The following is a 21,783-nucleotide window of genomic DNA, read 5'->3' on the forward strand; positions in this document are numbered from 1 at the left end:
ACAACTAGGGAGAGACTGGGGAACTTCACACAGCAGCACAGGTTGCAATTCAATGTATTTGTTGTGTTATAACAACTCCCAATACATTGCTCAGCTTGCAAAGCCATTTAAATTTTCAATGGCCTGATTTCAATTCAGAGAAAGGACCATAACTTTGAGTTTTGTGTTAGCACAATCCATCCTACCTCTGTACAGAACAGGTAGCTAGTGGACAAGTGGCAAGTCCAGTTACTAAGCATCTTTAGTGGCATGCGATTTTCCTTAAAATCAGTCATTACCTATTGTGCCTCTGAATAAAAATTTATTCAGGAGGTGTGCAAGCACACGTGCACAAATGCATCAGTGTGCTGGGATAGATGGACTCAAATGGTGTATGCAAATACAGCTAGCGTGTGCAAGAGTTGAACCCCACACACTAGTGTATGTAAGGGAAATGAATACCAATATATCAGTCATTGCTCCAGGGAAATGAACCCAAATACACCACTATGTGCCAAAGGGCAAGTGAATATCACAGACAATATATGTATGTAATCATATGTGTATGTGTAGGCATATCTGTATGCATTTATTCTCAGGTGTAAGATGTGAGCATAGCATGGGTAGATTGATACCAGGGTACTAATATTTGGAAGCAGTGTTAGTTAGGATTCCAGTTCTATCAGCCAGCTCAGGCTGGAACTCTAAGCATGTGATGTTTTCTTCCCTGGTAAGAGGAATAGGGGAAAGGGTGCTATTTATAAAACAGTTTAATAGTCCCTGATATATCACTTGCTATCTAGCCAGGGATGTCTAATTTGCCCATCACTGGGTGCGTCTACACGTGCACTTTAATGCACACTAAAACAGGCTAATGAGCATTAAAGCATCACAAAAAGTGTACTTTGGCTAATGCACATTAATATAGGCTAATGCACCTTTTTGTAGTACTTTACAATGGAGGTTTTAATGCACGTTAGCAGAAGTGCACTAATGAACATGTAGACACATCAACCGCTGTTACAACCAAGCTAAATCACAGTGGAAGGAGCAGCTATAACTTTAAGAAAGGGTGCTCATCCTTGCTGTTACTGCACTTGACAGACAAGGGGAGATGAAAGAATGTACATGGTTTGGAGGAAAGGACAAAATTAAATAACCCATAAAGAGGGGGTGAGTGATTGGCTGCAATTAACTCTCTGCCAAAGGGAAATGGAGTTCTACTGAGAAAGCCTTTGACAGTGATAATGTAAGGTAGAATAGCTTCTTTGCAAAACAGCAGTCTATAAATCACAAAATGCTCAATACCTAAACACAATAGCACAACAAACAGTCAGGCCTCCCTAGACAAGGAAGGGGTTCCAGGGAGGGAAATGTTTTTAAAAAAATTATGCACTATGAATAGGATTTTTTAATCAAGAAGGCTGTGCAAGCTTTTCATTCTCATTGCTGACCCATTTCCCCTCAATATTCCATACAGTCAATACTTCCTTTTGTAATTGTAATTATTATTTCTTACCTTTATAATGGCCTTCATCTCAAAAGATTCCAAAAGTACCTTAGAAATTTTGGACCTGATCCTGCAACTCTTGCATATTGACACCAAAACAACATTCATATAGAGTGTTTGTAAAATGTTACAGCTAGAACAGTAGCATTTTACACTATATTTGAACTGAAGTAAATGTCTACGTAATCTGCAGGACAATGGAGACTCTGGCCTAAGGTTCACAGGACTTGCTCCTGCTTAATATTTGCTGGTTAAAAAGCTGTAGGGATGTTCACTACAATCTCCTGTTTTCATGCGATTATAAATCCCTGAACATTTCTCCATTTGGCCTGATGTCTTCCGTGCCTCTTTCTGGTGATCAACAAACATTAACAACAAACCTCTCTGTGAAAAGGGGAGCCCTAATACTCCTTGCATAGATGGAGAAACTGAGTTACAAAGAGTAAGTATAGTCAAGGTCTTTTAGTGAATCAGTGGAACAATCCAATTCCAACTCCAAATCCTGAGGCAAAACCACAAGCACCTCTTTTCCCACATGAAAGCATTTTGGGATTCTTTAGCAAAGATACATGCACATAGGCACAGAGTGAGGAGGAGAGATCCCTTTACTCATAACTGCAATACAACAGACAAGACAACTATCTCTAGAGGGAAACCTGGTAACTGTTTAACAGTGCACAGCAACACAATAGCATATTTGAAAAGACTCATCCATTTGGGATTAATTTAAATTCAGTTTTCAAAGCAGGAAGGATGTTGCTGTTCATATATTAATATGCTATTTAAAAGCTCTATTTTTTTAATATTCCTCTTTCAAACTCTCCAATCTGAAAGACTTGCAGCAGTTTAGGATGTGGAGTAGAGCATTATACTGTTTCCAACTGGAGGGAAAACAACCCAGTAAAGAATGGATTATTTTCTTTTATTCTGTCTGTTTCCCCTGGGGGTTTTTTGTGTGACCTTCTGCTGGAAGGATTTTAAGTATCCCCAAAAGGATGGATGGTCCCACAGTCTAAGAAACAAAGGTTTTGAGAGCTGGAAATCAGACATGACGACTCAAAAAAGGAGGATAAAAAGCAAAAAATAATGTTCTGATGAGATTCAGAAATCAAACACCAAAGAGCAGTGATAAAAAGAGAAAAAGGAGAACCCAAGCCAAGAACAGAAACAAACAGCAGATGAGCTGACAGAAGGTATAAAGAGAGAAGGAGGAGGAGCAAATGCCTCAGGAAACAATGACAAAAAGGAAAAAAAAAAAGGAGAAACTGAAAAAGAAAAACAAATCAAAACTAGCTGATAAGAGCCCCCAAGGGGCAACATAGGTAGAGATGGTATCACTTACTTTGTCTTTGTCCTGGGCAGGTCAGTTTGAGCACAAAAACCACCAAGAACAAAAAGGGACAAAAATAAAAAAAAAGATTTTAGTTGATTTCAGAGGCAGAAGCAACTACTATACAGTAGCACTGAATGGAACTAAGGCTGAAACCCCCTCAGAAATACAAGCCAAAAGGGATTAAGTCAAGCCCTGGGCCACTGAGGCCAAATGGATTGGTAACTAAATTGAAACAGTCAAAATGGGAACCTCTGCAAAAGAACATGGCTCATTATGCATGGATGTCAAGGGAAAGATACTTAGCTACAATAGCTTCTCATTACTTCCTCCTCAGATGGGCTCTTGCACTCGGGTATTGATAGAAATTGCAATGCTTCAGAAAAGTATAAAATATTCCAAATAATTCCTTTGCATCACCAATAGATGAGACATGTCCTTTACTGAGCATGGACTATGCTGCTCCTGGGTCTGGTCCAAAACCCAATGAAGTCACTGGGAGTCTTTCCATTGATTTCAGTGGCTTTGGGCAAGGCCCATAGTCTCCCTACTCCTCAGTTGCTTTCCCACCAAAGTGGTTATAGGATAAAAACCAACCAATGCAAAAAAATGATCTTCAAGTCTAGGAGGAAAGATGGATGAACCTCTACCAAGAAACACAAATGTGTTAAAAATTGTCAAGTCAGTAATTATCTATTCTAATGGTAAGCTTTTATCATAGCTTTCCTCAGTCTCAGAGACTGAAAAGCCTCAGGCCTCTCTCTCTCTTGGTATACAGAGTGTGCAGTATGGTATATAATATACTGCTACTCAGGATATTTTCTAGAGAGAACTGAAGGCTGGTAGTTAAAGAATTACAGGAAAATGTCAGGGGAAAACAACATGGCTTCTGCATGGTACAAGGAACCTTTCTACCATAGGGGAATAAGACATCTAACAAGAGTAATATAAAAAAAAATCCCTGAACAGAAAACATAGTGCTAGCAAAGCTATAGAGCTCTTAATCGGCAAAGATACTGAAAGGTTATGACTCTGGTTACCATTATGCCTCAGTTTGGGGGAGACAAACCATCAAGTGGTGAGGCAGTTAGGATTTCAAACGCTGTTTGTTGTTTCTCTTCATTTTGTTGTTTCTCTTCATTTTGGAACACAAGCCCAAAAGTGTGGAGCTAGAGAAATATTTGCAGGAAGATTCAATAACTCCTGTCTTCTCAACTCTTCTGAGTAGAGGAATGTTTGTCACTGTTGAACTAAGCTACTTCCACAATCTGTCTAAGAAAATCTCAAACTACTGGACATCCAGCCCATACAAGAAAAGAAGAAAAAAAAAAAAGCTAGGTCTGCCTTCTCCCACTTGGAAGTTAGTAATGGTTTAATTCTACCCACCCACACCAAGGGAAGAAGCGGTGCTTACCAGAGGATAACGATAGCAAGAAATTCTATATGCCACCCAGATCTACCCTACCACAAAAGGTGACAGAAATAAGGCCATTGCAATGGGTTGTTTGCTTGGGTTTTTTTTTTAATAAAAAGAGGTCATATTTCAGAGATTTCTCCTAAGACACTTGTACTCGTTTCTTTGTCATCCCCTGTTATTGCTGACAACCAAATTCTCAACTTACCCCAACACGCTCTGGGTAAACTCCTGCACGCAAGAAGGAAGCTTTCCAGCTGTCAACCTCCTCCTGGGTCTCGCAGGCCAGCTCCAGCTGCCGATAGTCTTTGTAAACGTTCCTAAGAAACGAGACAGAAAGATTACTTCACTCCTCCATGGCAAAATAAACCCCTCAAAAAACCCATTTGCTCATCTCTACCAATGACCCAGGCACCAGACCAACTCAATCATAAAGAGACCACTCTTGGCAGATTTGAGAGAAGGATTCCCTTTTCGAAGTCATTCACTCTTTGGCTTCTTCACACGCTACTACAGTCCCTCTAATCCCTGGGACCTTCTTTATTAGCTCACTGAAGAAAGTCATGTTGGACTAAATCTTTAAATGTTGACGACAGACGGCCTGGCTAACTGAAAGCTAGAGTTGCACTGCATGGTACATTCATGTTTCCTAATGGCATACCCATCCCATCTGGACAGGCCATTACTTCCAAGAGGTCCCACCCGTCCACTCCCTCGGAAGGGGAGTCTGGGGGAGGCCCAAACATGTTCTGGAGAAAGAAAAGCACCTCTGCTCAGTGTTGAAGAGAGCAAAGATATGTTTGCTGGACATGAAACCTTTCTCAACATCCCGCAGCTTCAGGTTATCCACTGGCAGCATGTATTTCTTCTCCTTCTCCTGAAAGAAGAGGAAGAACAGCTAGTTATTCATTGCCACAGACAAAACCCTCATCTACGCAAGGAGTCAGTCAGCATGGAGCTGTCAAACCAACTCCCCCATTCACTCCAAAATTCAATCTCCTCTATAGTGTCCATCCATCCCTCAAGCAGTCAGCCAGTCACAAAACATTCACAGCTTAAAATTTCCCTTTTCTCTCTGTCGGCCAGGCACAGGGCACTCAGCCAGGCATCTTCTTCTCACAAGCAGTCAAGGTGTTTGTACACGTCACTTTTTTTTGCCCTTTCTTGCACTCCGACAGTGTGACCGTTTGCACAAGTGGGTTTTCCAGACGTTTTAAAAGTCCCTCATGCATGAGACTCCTCAGACATAGCTTAGCTCGGCTCTCTGTGAATTAAAGCGTTGCGTCCATGGATTCGTTACGTGCAAACACAACTTGACTCCACAGTGGTCTCAAGGAGTCAGTCAATAATCTCACAGACAAATTCCTCGGTCCATTAAAAAAAACAATAATGTTCTGATGAGATTCAGAAACCAAAAAAAACCCCAGTAAGCAGGGAGTCTGACTCCACCATCGCCTCAGTCAGCAAATAAGCCTCTTCAGCCCCGCTCCAAAACTTTGTCCAAGAATCAGTCAGAAAGGGGATTTCATAGCTTCATTCTACCACTCCTTTAAGATCATCAGACAGGCTCTCCCAGTTCTTTCAAAGAGTGACCAGGCACTCGCAGACCACTTCTTCCAAGCCCTCAAGCAGCGGAGGGGTCCCCACAACCCAAATCCCTCACTCTTTCAAGGAGGAAGACCTCCCAGCTCCACTCCACTATGCTTTCTAGGGGTCAGTCTGCAAGGGGGCTTCACTGCCCAACTTCCTTTTACTTTAAAGAGTTACCCAGGAATTGAGCCCTCAGAGCAGGGCTCTTCTATCCCTTGAAATCATCTCTCAGGTTCAGGAATCTCACCAGCTGGGTCCCCAGTTCCCTCAAGAAAATCAGTAAACAACAGGGCCCTGGTAGGGGGCCACCACAGTTTAGCTCCACCATCTTCTCAAGGAATGAGTCCGTAAGGGAATCTTACAACACCTCCTTCTCGTGTGTTAATTGGCAAGGGTTTTTCTCCCTTTGAAAAGACCGTCAGTGAAAGTGTCTGGACAGTTAACTCCACTGTCTCCTCATGGCATCCACCTGCAATGAGGTTCTCACAGTCTAACTCCTGCTCCTGTTAAAGGAAACGGTCAACAACCAGGTTCTCATAGCTGGGCTCTTCCATCCTTTCCAAGCGTCTGTCAGGAACAGAGACCTCACAGGCAGTATCCTTCATCCTCTTGATTAACTAATTAGCAAGGACAGCCAGATTCTCCATTCTGCCTAGGAGTCAGCCAGCAACAAGGCCCTCACAGTCCAAGCACGAGGGCTACAGCCTGGTTCCCCCAACCCATTAAACAGGCTGTCAATAGCGGGTCATTCACAGACAAATACCCTAATTTTCTCAAGGATTTAGTCAAAAAGGGGTCCCTGTAACACAACCCCTTCATTCCTGAAACAAGTCAGCCAGCTTGGCAAACCTCCCAATACAACTCCCTTATTCTTTCAAGCAGTCACTCAGCCAAGGGGCCCTGCTTTCCAACACTATTGTCCACTACCTCCCAATTCAAGAAACAGGGAGGCAATCAGAGCTTGGGCCTTTTCATTCCTGCAGGAACTCAGTCAGGGGGCCCTCAAAGTCCACATTTTTCATCCATAAAATGAATCAGGTCAGCAAGAAGAACTTTGTAGCCTCAATCACAGCAGAAGCCCCTCAGAGTTAGGCATCAGCCTGGGCCTCACAGCCCACCTCTGCTGTTCTGTCAAGAAATTCAACTAGCAAGGAGGAATTCACAGCCCGGCTCTGTATCACTTCACCTGCAACTGGTCCTCACGGCCTGGCTCCTCCAGCTCCTCAAGGAGTCAGTCAGCAACCAAGCAGTCACAGCTCAATTTTCCATGCCTCCAAGAAGGTAAGCCAGCAATGCTGCACTCTCCGTATAGCATCATCATCCTATTAAAGCAGTGGTTCTCAACCTTTATGGATTTGAGGCACCCCTCCATAACTTTTGTAAATTGTGACACCCGTTTTCAAATAAATAAATGTATATATTATAATACTTACCTCCTTGCAGAGGGGCCAGGCAGGGACAAACCTGAGTTTATGAATATCTCACACCCTGTGGCACCCTTCAAAGGATCTGGTAGCAGCCCAGGGCACATGGCACTTTGGTTGAGAATCACGGCCACTGGGCCATCTCATCAGATACCTTCATCCCCTCAAACAGTGATTGAGCAATGGAGCATTTACAACCAAATACATGCTTCCTTTCTATCTAATAGGTTTAGGATTTTATATCACATTTGGTGCCTTCGTATCTTTTCTGCGCTTCCTTCTTCGAGTCTGTGTTAGAGAGCCTCTCTCAGTGACCAGCCACATTCACAATGATCCCATCCCTATTCTTCTTTTTTATCCTACATGGCACATGGCTTTTCCCACCCCGCAATTCCTCACCCCCTAGTTCCACTGGAATGCAGTGGGCTTGTCTACAGGTGTGCTTTTTTAATGCTCATTAGCCTATTTTAATGCATATTAAAGCATCCCAAAAAAACCATGCACTTTCGCTAATGTGCATTAAAATAGGCTAAGATACCTTTTTTCTATTACCTCACAATGGAGGGCTTTATTTACACCTGCAAGCACCCTAGCACTGGGGGCTTTGAAAAGCATCTGGCGCTGCTACACCTGCAATTGTATATGTGGCGAAATGTGCATCAGCGCAAAGAAAATGGCGGCAGTGCACTTTTGAACTAAAACGCTTCAGAGATGCTTTGTTCAAAAGTGCACCACCGCCATTTTCTGTGTGCTGATGCACATTTTGCTGCCTACGCAACTGCACACGGCGCTGCCCAGTACACACCAGCTCACAAGAGAAGCAGACTTGATTAATCGAGTCTGCTCCGAAGCGGCGGATCTCTGGCATGTTGCAGGGCACAAAGGTATGTGTATAAATGCCCAGAGGTACTCAATTTAATGCACATTAGCAGAAGCGCATTAATGAACATGTAGATGCACCCAGTGCCATCCTCTTGTAAAGTATCACCAGCCATCTGATTGGGGGGGGTTAATTGTTTGTTAGTCCCGAGTTTAAATAAATCAGATGTGATAAAATAATGTCATCATGGTTGCAGTTAGACTTTTCCCTAGAACCCTTATTCTTAGAGTTCTAGGAAAAAACAAGTCATTTGACATAGAGCCTGATAGTTTCTTCTAAGGACTAAAGAAATTAAAACCCATTTCTCTTTTAGAAGAAATGGTACATACTTGGTATGTATGATGCATTCTGCTGCTTCATCCCATACCATAAAAAGTTTTTTTTCTTAAAACAATAATAGTAACTTACAAAATAAGGCACTGTAAGCTTAAACAGCAGCTTTATGGTTGCTATGGTATAGGGTATTTTAGGACCAATTAAAGACCTTTTATAAGGAAAATTAGTAACAGTCTTCACTGAACATCTGAGCCACTGTCTTTCTTCTGACTAACAGAAGCCCAGCTGAGACAGGCTGTTGGCCTAGGGAAAGAAATGTTAAGAACAAAGCTTAAATTTAAAAAAAAATGACTGATGATATTAAATGTCTCTTTTTTGTGTCCAATTTAAAAGGGATAATTTTCAGAGAGTAATGTGCCCGCAACTTTCTGGCGATCGGCTCTCTGTGGTGAGGAGACCAACTAAGCATTAAGGCAGGCAAAAAAGGACATCAAATTTATACCAATAAAGTCACTAGCCCTGATGATTCTGTTGTGCTCTCTCCCATGGACTAATTTAAAGTCCCACCACTGTGGAGTCACGAAGATATAACAAAGCTTAATTCTGAAATCTGGTTTCAGAGATAGATAATAGCTGGTTGATTTTTGGAGTATTTTGGCTTTAAACTGTAAAAAAAAAAATTAAGAGAGACAGCAGAATCTGATCTTCAACAGGTACAAATATAGAGTGATTCCAGTCTTAATTAGAGTTAATTTGGATTTACACCAAATGTAAGAGATGAATTTGACCCAGTGTCCCTACTTGTGAGCATACAATTCTAGCCAGGTATTGTTATAACAGAAGTGTCCAAAAGGCGGAGCCATCATACCAGCATCCTAAATGCAGCATGTAGGTACCCAAGATTCCTCGGGAAATGTAGTGTGTGTGTGTGTGTGTGTGTGTGTGTGTGTGTGTGTGTGTGTGCGCGCGCGCGCGCACACACATGCACGCACGCACGCACACACACACACTCAAACATATGATGTAACTGTTCCCCCGTGTCTAGCGTGTTCATCAATGCCAGCCTTGGCTGGAAATATGAAAAAATGTGATCCTTCACAAGGAAAAGCAGAATGGAAAAGGCAGGCAGGTTGTGAGAAAGGAGCCTAAAAATGTAACCAGAAAAATATGGGAGCAGAGAAGCAACTGTAAATGATGACACCGCTGACATGTAATTGATGGATGGAATCAACTTTCAAAAAAAGATGATCTGGTCAGTTTAATGGCCCAAAGACTTTAGTCAGCTCACCAAAATTTCATAAATTTATATCAGCCCTTCCATGCGCAGCTTAATATTTCCAAAATAATATAGCATGCAGCAACATGTCCCAGAAACTCATGCTTTTTGGGGGATATACAAAACAGGTGTTATGTGGTCTGGAGAGCCCAATGAAAGGAGTGGTATTCAGGTATTAGTTCGTTTGGACTTTTTGTTGAAATCATCAAGCAAGATAAATCCCAAATGAAGGGAGCTAGGTTTTTGTGATGTGGATATTTGTTGACTAGGGAATAGCAGAGACCTATAAAGCTCATTTCATTTTCTGGAAGTCACAAACAAAGAGTTTCCAGACTGCACTAAAACTTTCAGATGCTACTGTTCTGGGTTAGAGTTGAACTGCTGACCTAAAAGCAAATGCCACTCATTGCTAAGCTACTCAGCAAGCCAGCGTCCTGTCCCTGAACCACCAACCTTTTCTTAGTGAAACTACCAAAGTATCATCTATATGCTATCTCCAAGCTACCAGAGCAAGTGGCTTGTACAAAGATGCCAGGTAAAAGAATAAGACCTTGGAAAGGCTCTCTGTCTCTTTGCATGATGTCAGAAAAGTGGGTAGCAGCTGAAAGAAGAAACATTCTCTGCCAAAACAAAATCAAGCCACCAAACACTGAGGGCAACAGAATGCCTCCTGTCCTGGACAATGGAATATGTGATCTTCAGCCTAGAGCCATTTGGTTTCCATTAAGACCCGAAAGCTCTTTCCTTCATCACATAGGGATTGCTTCTGTGACACTCCTAGCTTCCCCATGCTGTCACTCCCATATGTCAGTGTGGGATTTACACCAGTGCCAAGAATTTCACCTCTGGGAACAGATGCTGATCTCAGTTGCACCAAAATAAATCTAAAAAATGTCAATGGCATTAGCATTAGGACCAAGTGCTGGCCTGACAAAAACCAATGGAAAATCTGGCTTAACTTTAACAATATCAAGATTTGGCACACTCTCTAGGTTTACACTACTGAAACTAAAGGCAGAATCTGGAACCTTGACTCAAAAGACAGTAGGAGCCACACATCAGAATAAGAATTTATACTTGGAGTGTAGAAGGAACCAATATATTAGTGGCCAGGGTTCATCCTCACAAGCCCTGAAGAAAGTGAATTCCATCATATAAATGATAGTACTAGGTCCCCAGACTCTGAGGGCAGCATATCTGTGCCCTGGAGCAAGATTCAAATTCATATCCTCTAGTCTAGCAGCAGCTAGACTCACATTCCTGTTCACTAGTGTAAGATTTCAATTGTCAGTCTCAGGGGCGATGAGAGCCATATAAAAACCAGAGCACTGATGCCAGGATGTAAATCCCCAGACTTCAATGATGTATACAGACACATTAAGCCACTTCTGCTCTAGCCCCACTGTTTCACCACACCTACACCCCTCTCTCAAAAATCCTAGCTCTATTCTTTCCATCTTCTCAGTTTTCAGCTCAGCCTGTTTTATATCAATGCTCTGACTTCATTTCCTGAATGTAGAGACAGGAAAGTGTGTAATGAGCTGCCGAGGGCTGAGCCTTTCAAAGATCTGGCTGAGGCCCTGTACCATGTGTTAGCAATCAGGCAGTATGTGCGGTGGCTGAGACGTTGCAAAAGCGACTTAGCCAAAGTGGGAGGAGGCTCTTTCCCTCCAGCTTGACAGACGCAGGAGAAAATCAGAGAGAGGGAAGACTAGGTGCCAGGACAGCCCAGGATAGGGGAACTGGCTTTGTGGAATACGGTTCAAAGTCCTCAGCTTGATTGAAAAGGTCTGTGCTGTTCATCAGGCCTGTCCTCTTGGCTGTAAGGCAGAAAAGAGATCGTAGCAAAGGAAAGGCTGCACTCTTAGCTGCACAACATAATATTCCATAAAAGGGGTATATAGCTCAGGAATGACTCCACACAGCTGAGAGGCATAGGGGAGGAGGTAATGTGCCGGGTTGCAGAAATTAGGAGACTTCAAGTGCAAATGTTAGGGAAGGAGTATTAGGGTTATAGGGTCTCATAAGACCTGATCAGTCTTGCACCTTTTAAGGACCACCAGTTCCAAGTGCAATCGTAATGCTTGTTAGGGGAATCTGGACTACAGCAGAGGTATTTTTTTTGCAGGGGGAAGATTTAGGGAGCTCTTACAAGAGGTCTACACTTTGTGTACGCCTTGAGGCAGAGTTCCACAAACACCACCACAGAAGTAGAATTTGAGTCAGGATGAAGGTGAAATGTGTTAGCCATTACCCTTTTACAGAAATAATAGATTCCTTAGGAATAATAGATTCCTTCAAATTGGAAATGCACTATTCATTCTTGGGATGGACAAGACTGCAGGCATGTCTACATGTGCATTAAGGTGCTTTTCCTAATGCACATTAAATTTAATACAATACCTCCAATGTGAGGTACTAAACAAATGCGCATTAGGCTACCCTGTTGTGCAGTAACAAATGTGCATGGTTTTTAAGTGACACTTAATGTGCAGTAGCCTGTTTTACTGCACATTAATGTAATAGCATGTTTTTTTATGTGACGCATTAATGCACAGTAAAATAAGGTAGTGAGCATTAAAGTGCACTTGTAGATACATCCTGCATCAGATATTTAGTGTTTTCAGACGTAGTTCCAAAGGAAGGTCTATCCAAGCCCAACAGCCCACTGCAGTTAGTTTCTTAGCCAACAGCACTCAAGGAAGTGATGTGGCCTGTATCACATACAGTCACCTTTGACTTCCCAGGCTGAATAACCACATAGCCATTTCCAGCTGGCTCAGCTGGAGGCAACCTTTGGTATAAACCCAGAAAAGGACTTGAACTGACCTCCAGAACCATAGTAAGAGGCCTTAACCACTCTCCCAGATTTCCCCAGAATACTTATAAAATATCTGCCTCAGCTAAACATTACTCCATCTGGAGCCTGTACTATGCAGTCCATTTTCTCAGTGTTACATTCAGCAACAGTGTATTACAGTAGTCAGAACAGTCAGAATAGGAACTTCTGCTCCATATTTTCCTATTTTTCCTTGAGTACGAGATCTTCTTTGTTGCGTCTCCAATCCAACCCTTCTATATGGTCTGCTCCCAATATTCTGCACAGGCCACTGCTTCTGGTGTTGGTGTTGCCAGATCTTGTGGGATGCATTGTGGCATTGCAATATGTCACCATAGCACATTTCTACGGTGATGTAGTGTCACATGTGGATATGCCCAGTATATAACAGAGGATCTCACAGGACTTTGCTAATATTGATGAGTTCAGGTGCATATTGCTGCTGCGAGACTGGTGAGGGGTAATGGTACTTTATAGATAGGATATGAATAAATTAAGCAACTTGCTTCAGATCACACGGTGAGCCAATGGAAAAGCCAGAAATAGAGCAATATCTGCTTACACAATAAGACCATAGAATTCATTCAGAAATCTTAAATAAAGTTAATTAAATCTTGAGATGAACAGCAAGTGCAGGGAGGTGAGGATTTCAGCCATCAAAATAAATGTTGCCAGAAGCCTATTGAATTTGGAGAGCATTCCTCCCCATTGCTGAAAGTCAGAAATCCAAGTTAAAAAACTACCTACCCTTATTAACACCTGGGTCCCCCCAGGGCATGCACATACATAATGATTATTCCTCTGAAGTGTTAGGTACTTGGTTACTGTGGGAGATGGAAATCTATATAAGGTGGCCCATTGGTCTAACAATTCCTATATTCCCACCAGAATTATCCACTCAGACTCCCCAAGCCAAAAGTCACTTTGAAAAAGCTACAAGTATAACAGAGAGCTTCTAATGTGAGTCACAACACCGTGAGAGCACCAAGACTGTTCATTTCTGGCAGTGAGTGCACATAGCACCTTCTCCAAAATAAAAACAGGTCAGTGAGAGCTGCATACAAAGCAAGGATAGCATTTAGCTAGAAAGGATGGGGGAAACTTCTAAACAAAAAAAATAATTTCAGTAGTAAGTAATGTGACCCTGGCATACAGTTCATGTTCCAGTTCTTGGTTTGAGATGCCATGTTAACAAATGTCAAGATCACTATAAATATGGCTTTAACTAAATTTTGAAATATCAGAATATCAAAGAAAAGTTTTAGTTAATAATCAATGTATTTTGCATTATAACCTTTCCACTCTATTGTTTTGGTAGCCACACCTAGGATTTAACAGTTCTCTTCTTCCACCTGAATCATGCTTTTACCCATTCTATAGTCATTTGTTTTGCTTCCTGTCTTAAACTGATAGTATATAGCGCATAAGCAAACTGCTGTTTTGCCCGAGAGGTGGTTGCATTTCAGTGGATTCCTTTGTACATAACATATAGGCAGTGTTTCCATCGTGATGAGAGCTGCTATTTAAATGTATAATAATAATAATAATTACTATTATTACTATTACTATTGCAGCTGACAATATAAATTGTGGGATAGTAGGGAAACACTCATGGAAATAATAAAAGCAGCTCATCTGAAAACATGAAAATGGCTGTATCTTTTTTTAAACAAACTACACTAATAAAAATACTATCCCCATCCACCTGCTTCTGGCTCCATCACCCCCTCAAAGTAACTCTGACCATTCCTTATGCCCTCATCTCTGCCAATGTTGCATGTTGAGAAGGGGAGATTAATTATTAAACTGTATTTCCTGAAGATGTCCCAGTTATCTATACCATACACACATTCAAAGCCAGCTGCTTCCTAAACAAAGGACATAGCAACACTTGGGTTCATCACCAACAGCCATACAGTTACTTCACACAAGCACGAGGCACAGTGACCTTCAAAGCAGCAGTAAGGGTCGTTTACACAAGAAAGTTCAATGGCTTAACATACAGTGCAATTATAGACTGATTTAAGTCAAACTGATGCAAAAGGGATTACATAGGCACATTTCATTTTCAACCAGGCTTATTGTCACAGATTTAAGTTAACCTGAAATAAACAACACACACTGAAATGAAGGAACCCACAAAGAAGTTTACACCAATTTGATTAATTTTGTTTAGAAACTGCTAAGTTTAACATGTGCAATTTGTATGTGGGCAGCAAGGCCTAAGGCCTCCATGCCCAGTGGAAATATGCCTAAACACAGAGGCCTCCCTGGTGTGTACAGATACTACATGCTATATATGCCCCTGCAGGAGGCTTTCAAAGGGCATGCCAAGGGTGATTGGGAGTGGAAAGGATATAGCTGCAGGGTTCCTACACCCTGGTTATTTTTTAGGTGGCACAATGCTTACAGAGACTATAGTGGCCAGGATGCTAATCAAGGCTGAACTAGCCACTGACAATTCCAGGACAGGAGAAGGAAGATGCACCTCCCCTCAATCTCTGCACTGGAGCAGGGATGAGTTGCATATTTTCTTGAAAAGGTGGAGTGCTACATGTTCCAATCTCCCTAGGGAAGCAGACAAACACCAGCCCCACTCACCATGTGAGCTGCTTAAGGACAAGGCAGGAGTTTTGAGTGTTTGTGTTTTTAGCCATAGATTTAAACTGTCCTCCCTGGCTCCCCCTCTCTGGTGTGCCAATGGGTCATATATTACACATAAAGCCCTCTTTATCCCTGCAGCACAAAAGAGGAAGTGAACCACATGGCCCAGGGAACATCTGGAATCGTTACATGGGAGCTGAACACCGCAGAGAAGACGAAATTCCTCAAGTTTCCACCCAAGGTATGGAACCTTCCTTTCCCCCGCGCAACCTTATCCGTCAGACGGCTCACTTCCTGTGGACCCCTGACCTTCCCAGCAGCCGGCAAGCTCCTCCCTTGAGTCTAGTTAGCTTTCCACTGCCACGTCAATTGAGGCAGAAGGACAGAAGGGAAGCAAGAGAAGGGAGGGAGCAAAGACCAGAAGAGGGAGGGAGGGAGGCATGGCGAGTGCCAGAAACAGTGGGGGCAGGCGGGGTGAAGAGAAGGAGGGAGCTCAGATTGCTCCCACAGTAGCCAGAGGCTAGCTGTAAAGGCAACTGGCCAATGCGGGTCAAAGGACCCTTGTTGTGGGCTTGGAAGCGAAGGCTGGTCTCGTTTGTTCTTTGCGCCGGACCCGGGGCAGAGCAACATTCTGCAGGGCTGAGAATTGGACAGAAGGAAATCAGGATACATCGGGCCTCAATAGCCTCCCTCCTGCTGCCACCAACTACGGCGCCAGATTTGGGGGGGTTGAATAACGCAACGAACTCTGCACATTTGTCCTATGGCCAAGATTCAGAAACTTCATCTTCTTGGTTCGAACTGCAGTATTTTTTAAATTTTTTTAAAGGTATGACATGCCTGGGGAAAATGGGGCATCTGCCTTCTGATGTCAACGTTGGATGAGAAAGGGTTTTGGCAGTTTGCTTAATCTGGGGAGCAGGCAGGGAATGATTCCCCTTCTTTCAAGCTGCCAACGGAGGTTTCTTCAAGCGGGACTTGGACTTTCCCTCACCCTCTCTCTGTCCGCAAAGCGGCAGCCCAGAGGCAGAAAAGGGGAAGAATTAATGCGCTGCTGCTAGCCGGAGATCTGGACACAGAGGCTCCACTCCGTCTGCCCAGTGTTCAGACTACCTGTTCAGGACTACGAGATTGTACAGTAGTCTGCACATTGGTTAGGCTGTGCTGGGATACACCACACACACTGCCGATGCCGCACGGGGATGGAAACGCCTGCATGGCAGAGGGAAACACTGGGGTGTGAGAGCTGCATGTTAAACTTGCTCACCTCTGTGGGCCTGCTGTGAAATAGCCTCTTAGATCTGCATCTAACCATCACCTTTACCTGCTGCTATTCACTTTCCTACCTGCATTCTCCGTCATTCCTTCCTTCTCTCCTCATCCCCTCTTTGCAGCTGGTTCTTTGATTTCACATGCTAGTTGCATAGGATGGATTGTCTCTCTCATGCCAACTTTGCTATAAGAGCACAGACTAAAGAGACGGGGGCTTTCACCTGACAGCATTACAGTTGCACAGTGCCTTGCTAGCAACCCTTTGTAAAGGGAGGGGAGATTAAACAGAAGGAAGTGGCTGGCGGGAGGTGGGGTGTATTTCATGTTGTATATAGATTTGGTCATTAAAAATAATGAAGATTTGGACTTGGAGATTTTGGGAGTTATGGTTCCTTTAAATTTCGTTCTGCTCTTTTTTTTCTTTTTAGGTGTGGACTGAGGGAGGGGACAGATAATGAACATGTGTGTGTGTGTGTGTGTGTGTGTGTGTGTGTGTGTGTGTGTGTGTGTGTGAGAGAGAGAGAGAGAGAGAGAGAGAGAGAGAGAGAGAGAGAGTAGGAGAAAGGAATACTTGGAACAAGAGTGAAAGAAAGACACCAGGAGAGTGAATGAATGAAAAGAGAGAAAACATGAGGGAATAAATAGAGAAAGATTCTGAGGCCAGTATAAGAACAGAGGAAGACTGAATCTTAGAGCAGAAACAACTCTACAGGAAAAAAGGTTACAAAATCCAGTTTATGGCCATACTGCTTACAGCCATCACTCCTATTGTAGCTCAGTGTTGATGGTTAGTGAGCCTTGAAAGGACAGAGAGGGTTTCAATTGACTGAATTTGGGCCTTACTATGCAAGAGGTTCATTTTGCAATAGAAAAGTGTTTCTGAAAATGGGAGCTCAAAGGGAAATGCAGCATAACCCCGTTTCTAGCTAGAACTGGAAATAAGCCAGGGTCCGATATGTAAAGTGTAGATATCTAAAAATATGCAAATAAGATCACATCTCCCACCAAGGAGCATCTGCCTGTGTGCTTCAATGATGGAAGAAAAGGGAGGTATGAAGACAGTGTAATGAAGAGGTAGGGCACAACTTTGATCCAGCAGGAATCAAAACAACCTCAGTGAAGCATGTGAAACATCCTCCATCACACCCCCCCCCAAAGACATATGAACACTGTTCCTGTGCGCACACACATGCCATTCATGCGCCCAGACATTTAACACCAGCCAAATGCACATACCCAAATATTAGTCATGCACATACACCAAACATACATGGTCTTACAGATATATGACCTACCTCCTGCCTCATACCATTTACATACACCATTCTCCATCACAGCATATTCACACACAGGCCCAGGCCATCCAGAGCACACATGTACATGCATTCTCATGCCAGTCACACACATACATATGCGTGCATATCCTCATGATATTCAGATGTGCATCAGCATGACGTTATAACAGGGATAATGGCTGAAAGCAATCTGGCTAAAAACTGGATTTTATAACTTTTTTTTCTGCAGAGCTGGGTCTGCTCCGAGATTCAGAAATTCAGCTCTACTTATTCATATACACTGTTCCCACAAACATGAAAAACTGACTTCCACATCCACACATACAAATCACAAACACGTCATTCCTCATATATGCAAGACACACTCAGAACTTTAATTCTAATGCCCTATAAAGGAGGTTTCCAACAGCAGATTCCACCCTGCACTAAAGGAGGACCCCTCTCCTACAAACACACATGCATGCACTCAGCTGTGGAGCTACCCTGCTGCCCTCAAATATGCCTGGACCAGGTTGCACTTCATATATTGTATTCAAGCTAACCTCTAGTAGGAGTTTTATACAAGTAAAGATAGAAGATCTGACTACACAGTGTATTCACACCCAACATCCCACACACAGGAGGAAGCAGATTGGTGAATACAATGTGTGCAAACACTCAGGGGTACACAACAACATGTGTATCCAAATGTATGTGCACTCTCATATATGCCTAATGCAAAGCCCCAATTCCTACTGTGTAACTGGGTGAGTCCCATGGGGTCACTGTAGTGAGAACTAGGCCTTGTTGATAGGAAGTAGATAACACACATCAGTTGCATCTTGTTTATGAAATTACCATGTCAGAGCTCTGCACTGTCAGCTGTAGCAGGGCTTAGTGCCTATTGCCTCCTTAAAAGCAAAGGAAAAGCCCCAAATCCTACCATAAAACTGGGTGGTTATCATGGGTCTCTAATGGAGATTACATGGAAAGACTCCAGTTCTATGTAGATTCTCATGCCAGGCCCATTTCTATGATAATTGAATATCCAGTACCTCCAGATGTTACAGAGCCACAGATACTATTTCTGTCATAGGGATGCAATAGCCTCCAAGACTAGCAAGACTGCCCTTTATATTACGGGCTGAATGTTTAGTGTATTCACAGAGTTGCCAATCCATTATCTCCCTTTCTCTTTCTTTTCCCAAATGTCTCGTTAACAAATCCCAGCAGCACTTAAAAGGTGCAGACCCCCCGGAGCTTCCAAAATCCTGGCCACACAGCTTTCCGCAGCAGACCCATACCATGGCTCTCCATGGGATAGGCATCTGACTCACAGGAAGGAGACTTGGGTTCTCTCTCAGTTTTTCCTCCAAAGAGGGCTCTTGGCAGCTGGGCAGAGCAAGAAGCCAGCTTTCCACCCCCACTTGGCCTGCTCTCTCCCTTCCCCTCCCATTCCCCCAGCATGCTTCGGCTGCCTTTTCCAGAGCAGCAGGAGCCCTGTCTTCACTAATGCTCAATGCTGGGCCCTTTAAGACACTTCAGAGTTCCAATTCTTTTCTTTAGGTGGGGGGGGGAGGGAAGAGAAAACAAACCAGCATTGTGGAAAAGTTGGTATTTCTCTAATAGGGCCCAGATGTCTCCACTTGGTCTTACAGTCTAGCCCTGCCATAACAGGGTAGGGAGGGGCTGACATCCACTCCACCCACCCCAACTTTCCACAAGTGCTAGCCTAACCCAGTTTCACCCTGTGATCATCCTCCCCCCTGCAACCCCTGAGGGTCCCCCTCCACTGGCCCTCTCCAACCAGATGCCCAAAGTTCTGCAGCCAGCTCCTCCACCACCAATTCTAAGCACTCTGCTGTGCTTTAAACAGTCTCCTTTCCTTTGGCCACTTGCCGCAGCACACTGGAGCTGGGTCTGACAACTCAACAGAAGCACAGAAGTCACAGGGTTTGTCTGCCCAAAGAGCAACTGAATAAATATGCTCCACGCTGCAGCTTTTAACAAAAGCACGGAGGGTAACTATAGGGCCTTGAAATACCAGCTTCTCTCCAAACTGTGGAGGAAGGACAGAGATGCACAAATTCCTCCATCAATGGGAATGAGAGGATCTGCAACAGAGCTATGGAGATGACCACATCTGAAAGGGAGCAGGACCCAAAGTTAGATTCTAAAGGATAGAATCTGACCCATTTTCATGTGAGATCTGAGAATAGACAGCCTCTTCTCATGAAGGGGCAAAAACGCCTACACAGTAGAGACTACCATTCCCACCCAGGGCAGAAAGGCCCTAAAGGGTGGTAGTCAGCCATAGGTCCCATGTGTGGGATCGAGGTTTAGGATGGGAATGCTAAATCCTGGGGCTTTTCAAGCTGCCGCCAAAACAGACCGACTCTCTAAGCTAAGCATGGCCATGGAATCCAAGTGGAAGTTACTTCCTTTCCCCTCCCCAGAGGCCAGACATCAAGGAGCTGAACTGGTGAAAGGGGGAGTAGGAGTGAGGTGGGGGGAGAAATCAGAAATGAAAACATACTCCCCCTTCTCTTCCACTCCTGTCCCCGTTTAAACAAAGACTTCTTTCTCTTCTCCCGCCCTGCTCCTGCCTCGTCAGCACTGGGTCTCCCTGCATTTATTTAAGGGATGCTGGCTGGCAGGAGCTGTTTTAATTATGTGGTTCTGCCTCTTGCCATGCAGAAGGGAAGCAGTGCAGACCTCCAGCTGTTACTCACCCCCAAGGCTGCCTTCCCTCTGGATAAAAGGGATGCCCATTCCCTGTCCCATGCAGCTGGGGTCTGTTAACATAGATTATGTCCCACAGTCACAGCCCTCTTCCTCCCTGGGGCAGAGAAACAGGGGGCTCTGGTCATCTCTGAAATCCAGATGCAAAAGCTGATTTTAATTTAAAACAGTACTCAAGCCTTATAACCATCTGATCTGTACAAATAACAATGAGATGGCACTGTTATGCCAATCAGCTCTGTATGAGGGAACAGATCACAAAGATTTAGGAAAGGACATTCTCATTCCCAGTCCCTTGCTAATTAGGGGATTGGTGTTTGCCCAGTTAAACTAAGGCTAACTAGCTCATTTGCAGGAGTGACATTTGGGACCCAATTCCCTACTGTATTGTGTTGTTGTTTCCTTTTGTGCAAAGCCAGCGTTAAACATCCCCACTGATGTAAGTAACTGAAAAATTCTGGTCTGGCAGCAGGTTACAGGCATCTTGCTAAGGTGCAAATAGTGGTACAAGGTGCAAGGCCTCTTATTTCTGACCAGCAGTTTGGAACCAGTGCTTAGAAAAGCAAGTTAGTCTTAACCTGAAAGCATTTGTACTGATCCATCAAGGTGTTTTGACCCTGACACTATTTGGTGATAGGGTCAAGTGCTGCCCTGGGCCTAAAAGTCCATTACACTAGTGTGGTTAAGGTATACCAGATTTAGTAGCCAACAACACACAAGGGAGTGATGTGGCTTGTATCATGTCCAGCAATCCTTGCCTCCATGGCCTGAAGGACCAGGTATCCATTTACAGCTACATCTTGAATATCAGTCAAGAGCAAGGCTTCCAACTACTGTGCATCTGCAGAGCTGGAGTGAGATGCCTTAACTGCTCTACTGCCACATCTGTATTCATTGTGTAATACTTGCTCTTAAAATCATACCATTCTGATTATTATCTTGCTTTTCACTCCCACTACTCAGAAGCATGGGGCAAAGATTTTCTCTTCCTTTACATCTTGTACACGGAGTGACATATTGTAGATCACCAATGAATAAATAATAATATTAACTTTAAGTAAGACCTTATTCTGGCAGCTAGCATCTCTGGTTAAATGGGAAATAAAATCCTGGAAAGCAAGGATTCCCAACATTCAGGGATATGTTTTTAAAGCAGCTGTATGCTGCAGGTCCACACTACTTGCCAAGTTATTTTCTGCATATTCCACTATGGTTTACTAATAACTGTCATATTGAATGAAATAGTTTGAATGTTTGTAATAGTTACCCATTAGCCAGTTTCAGGAAGAAGACAAGATTTATCTTCTTATCTAGGCCATTGTTTTGGTCTATGTGCGGAAGGTCCTGACTTTGCTCAAAGTCTTAACTCTTGA

General features: G+C 43.5%; 1 protein-coding gene across 15 annotated transcripts in view; it reads right to left on the reverse strand.

Moving 5' to 3' along the window:
* DNM1 (dynamin 1) overlaps positions 1-21,783 on the reverse strand; it is a 102,176-nt gene that overhangs the window by 14,127 nt on the left and 66,266 nt on the right. For 13 of the 15 annotated variants that reach the window (XR_009455915.1, XR_009455916.1, XR_009455914.1 and 10 more), the window contains 3 exons: positions 5,001-5,110; positions 4,442-4,553; positions 2,832-2,843 (listed from right to left, as the gene is read on the reverse strand). Coding sequence is in view for 11 of the 15 variants with exons in the window: in XM_059715593.1 (XP_059571576.1) it covers positions 2,832-2,843; positions 4,442-4,553; positions 5,001-5,110 (234 nt within the window). In the remaining 4 variants the exon portion in view is untranslated. The remainder of the gene's footprint in view (positions 1-2,831; positions 2,844-4,441; positions 4,554-5,000; positions 5,111-21,783) is intronic. The other 2 variants (XM_019475596.2, XM_014610597.3) reach the window with 1 other exon arrangement.

The sequence above is a fragment of the Alligator mississippiensis genome, chromosome 12 (assembly GCF_030867095.1).
Source record: "Alligator mississippiensis isolate rAllMis1 chromosome 12, rAllMis1, whole genome shotgun sequence".
Classification (NCBI taxonomy): domain Eukaryota; kingdom Metazoa; phylum Chordata; order Crocodylia; family Alligatoridae; genus Alligator; species Alligator mississippiensis.